We start from the raw sequence: 3588 nt of genomic DNA on the forward strand, positions 1-3588 counted from the left end.
CTTCCTGGAACTAAGGACCACTCCTAAAGATGGCCTGGATATCTTGACTGCTGAAATGGTCTATGGAGACCTGTTGGTCGTCTCTGCCGAATTTGTTCTACCTGCAACTTCCTCCGACAATCTCCAATGCCTACGTCACGTTATTGAAAAATTTGCTCCATGACATCATACTATAAGCCCCCAGGTAAGTAACACATAACGACATATCTGCACTTGGTAATGCATGTTTTCCTGCTTAACAACACTAGCAAGCTACCATTACCGCACCCTTACACGGGCCCTTTCCTCGAGATCTGTCGTACGCCGAAAGCATTCCTCCTCAACATGCGTGGCATAGAAAACAAGTTTTCCCATAGGTCGCTTAAAACCTGCATCTCTCCTGCCAGATGACCCACTTACAGTACGCATCTCAAGAGCAGGGCGCCCTATTTCACATGTATATCTTTTTTAGGAGGGAGTCATGTACCACATGTGTATCACACACACTTGTACACTGTAACAGTATTTCTGTTTCTTATATTGTCGTTATCGCTCTCACCTCGCACTTATAACACGTTTATGTATGTATCTGTTTTTACCGATCTGTTTGAATTTTTGGGACCTTTTACTGAAACTTTAGGTAATAAAAGCTCACTGCCTGTTGAAATAAAGTTAGTGCCATTTACTCCATCTCAGTTGCAACCTAACAGTTTGCCTCACAATATACGATCTATGTAACTGACTTGACATGACTCGACAAAATTATGGAAAACGAGTGTTCTTGTCATCAAATTTTAAACATTTTTATTTGTAGTAATGAACTTGACTCGTAGTAGGTAGGAGGACCTCTTTTGGTACTAAATATCTCATTAATATGACTAGAATTATCCCTGTCTATTCCACATAATGTGAGGTCCAATCCTTTCACTATATTTACATCCATCCAGTCTAAAGCATACACATTGCAGTGTCTTTGATTTCTTGCTTCAAGAATTGTTTCAATTATTCTATCTTCTATCTGTTAGGAAAAAGTTAAAAAGCAGGAAGTTCACTATGTAATGGAAAGGCAATGCAAGGACAGTTTTTTTCTTGAACAATATTTTTCGGTGATATTCTTTCAATTCTTGGACCTTTTATATACTACTTGTTACTTTTCCTTTCCCTAACTTGTAGATATGCCGAGAATTTCCATTTTCACTATCACTTTCATCATCATCAAGCTATTTTTCATCATCACATGAAGAAAGAATTTGTTTTTCCATGTCAATGATGTCATATAAATCATTACATGTATGATCATCATCATCAGACGGGAGGATTTCATCAGTTCTCCCTCTTGAACCATAGAGTAGTGTATAGGGGATAACAGACAACTAGTGCAAATGATGATAAACGCATCAAATTTAGCACACTTGTTCTCAAAGTCATATTAATCAAATTGGCCGATTGGCCAATGGAAAATAAAAAATGGCGACTAATTATCAAGATGGCTGTCAAGTTAGTCACTTTCAATTGATGTTTTGTTCGAGTTTCATGATCTAGTTATAGATGCCTATGTTTTTGAGGCTACTGAAGAAGATTTTAATGTATATAATGCACACTACCACATATTCCCCAAGAATTTACTGTTTTTAAAGTAAACTGATACATATGTTTCAAGATTTCACTGTTTGTAAAGTGCATCAACATATATTTTTCTCATTAATTTTCTCATTGCAGATCTATGCTAAAGAGCATTGAGTCGCTGGCTAAACTAGATGATGGTAACACATAGAAGGTTTCTGCATGTGAGAGTGCATTTAGCTCCAAAACTTACAAGTGAATGAAGTTGATCAAGTTCTAGTGGAGTGATTGTCGGGCATCACCAAGGCACATTAGGAACAGCACTGCTATGAAATGAAACTCGGCATGGGGTTTAGTGTCAGCTTAGTAGGAAATATATGTTGACATTATACTGCAACAACCTACTAGTATCCTGCATGCGGCCTAACTAAACTCAAATCAGTTAGATAGGCACACTTGAATGGACAGGATGTACCAGCGTGGAAGAGCAGAGCCAAAAATATCTGGATTTTTACATATTGTACGGAACCTATGTCACTAGATTTATTATTGGAATATGTGTAGGGCACGGTGGAAGAACCTAGTTGTATCCCATGCAGGAAAGTTTCTATTACAAATGTACTTGGTGGTAAAAGGATAAACCCTTGGATGCTAGTTTTATTGGAAAATCGTAGAACAAGTGTTGTCTATATCCAGAGGTTAATAACAAAGATCTAAAGTCGATCCCCCCAAGGCCAATCCTGCCAGAATTGGGAATGATGGATATATGAACTTCGCAAAGAATATTCCTCTGTTTTAATCACTCGCTATGTTACCAATCAAGTTAGACACTGCTCGAATTGACAAAGGTACTGGCATAAAAATAAACCTTGAGACAAAAGAAAGCACCATATCATGAGAGTTGCAAGATTCTATTTAACGACACAAAGTTAAGCAGAGTTGAAACAGATCAATATCTGCAGGTAACAAAAATGAGGGTGATAGAAGTAAGATCTCACGAAAGGTTCAAGAAAGTACAACACAAAAACGTTTCTTTTGTGAGACGAAAACTGGTAGCTTAGAGAGGCAATGACAGTGCAAGTGACTAACAGAATAATCAAATATGCAGAAACCCTCAGTGATAAGAAATTCCTTACCAAGCTAAGTACAAGAGATTTCGTAGCACACGAACTGACATATCTCTCTGCCTGATTTGGGGGCATTGTGTAACAAGAACAAGCCTACCTAAAGGCGTAAAAGCAAGATAAAGCACAGGAGCAATTCAAGGAAACAAAACCAATTTCTTTCTCTGAACTAGTCACCTACATTAGTGAGAAGAAAAATACCAGTGATGGTAGAGATCAACTAATTTTCAAGCATGCTGACTTGGCCATGCTTTATAAGCAGAGGCTGGAACAGCTTGTTTAATCACTTGATGTTCATTCTACTTGTCTCAAGGACCAGTTACTTTGTCACATTGCCAAGGTGCAAGCTCATCTCAAATGGCAAGATGTTCTGCTGGCTTCTAAAGATCATGTAGGCTTAATCATCTCACATGCATCCAAGTATGGTGAAGTGATTGATTTAGCGAAAGCTCCTGATATAAGATACATGCTCCAGCATACGTCAAATTTCAGTAATACCATTCACAAGACAGACCTACAATGGGCTGTACCAGTATCACTGCTGCAATTTGTTTGCATGATTGAACACAGTGTAGATATCAAGTTTCAAATCCATGGAAAATCAAAATCTGACAGCTCCTACAGCACAACAGCTTTGCGAAATACAAGGAAAGAGCTGATGTCCACGTGAATTGCAAGGACCGCCAAGACGAGGAAGTGACAAATAATTGAAATGCCCCATGAGGATTGGCTCAGCATATCATATGACAGGGTCTTATAAATATCTGCACTGCTAAGCGAACTATTTTTCTAGATTAATCGTCATTGCATTTATATTTAGTGATTATTATTGCCCCACTTATTTACTGTAAGCTTTAAAATATAGTGGATATTTCAATAAATTTTTCATTGCTAAGTATATTTATTTTGGAATAAAAAAAAG

General features: G+C 37.7%; 1 protein-coding gene across 1 annotated transcript; it reads left to right on the plus strand.

Annotated features, from left to right (window-relative positions):
- Positions 1-1446: 1446 nt before the first annotated feature.
- LOC137631917 (uncharacterized) lies at positions 1447-3336 on the plus strand. Its single transcript, XM_068363919.1, has 2 exons — positions 1447-1476; positions 2980-3336. Exons 1-2 carry the CDS (start codon positions 1447-1449, stop codon positions 3334-3336), a joined length of 387 nt encoding a protein of 128 aa, XP_068220020.1.
- Positions 3337-3588: the final 252 nt, after the last annotated feature.

The sequence above is a fragment of the Palaemon carinicauda genome, chromosome 40 (assembly GCF_036898095.1).
Source record: "Palaemon carinicauda isolate YSFRI2023 chromosome 40, ASM3689809v2, whole genome shotgun sequence".
Lineage (NCBI taxonomy): Eukaryota > Metazoa > Arthropoda > Malacostraca > Decapoda > Palaemonidae > Palaemon > Palaemon carinicauda.

Excerpts from the sequence above, each read along its gene's own strand:
- LOC137631917 (XM_068363919.1), top strand. The coding sequence starts at position 1,447 with ATGGCGACTAATTATCAAGATGGCTGTCAA. Across the intron at positions 1,477-2,979 it reads ATTATCAAGATGGCTGTCAA|GACCAGTTACTTTGTCACAT; the intron begins GTTAGTCACTTT and ends ACTTGTCTCAAG.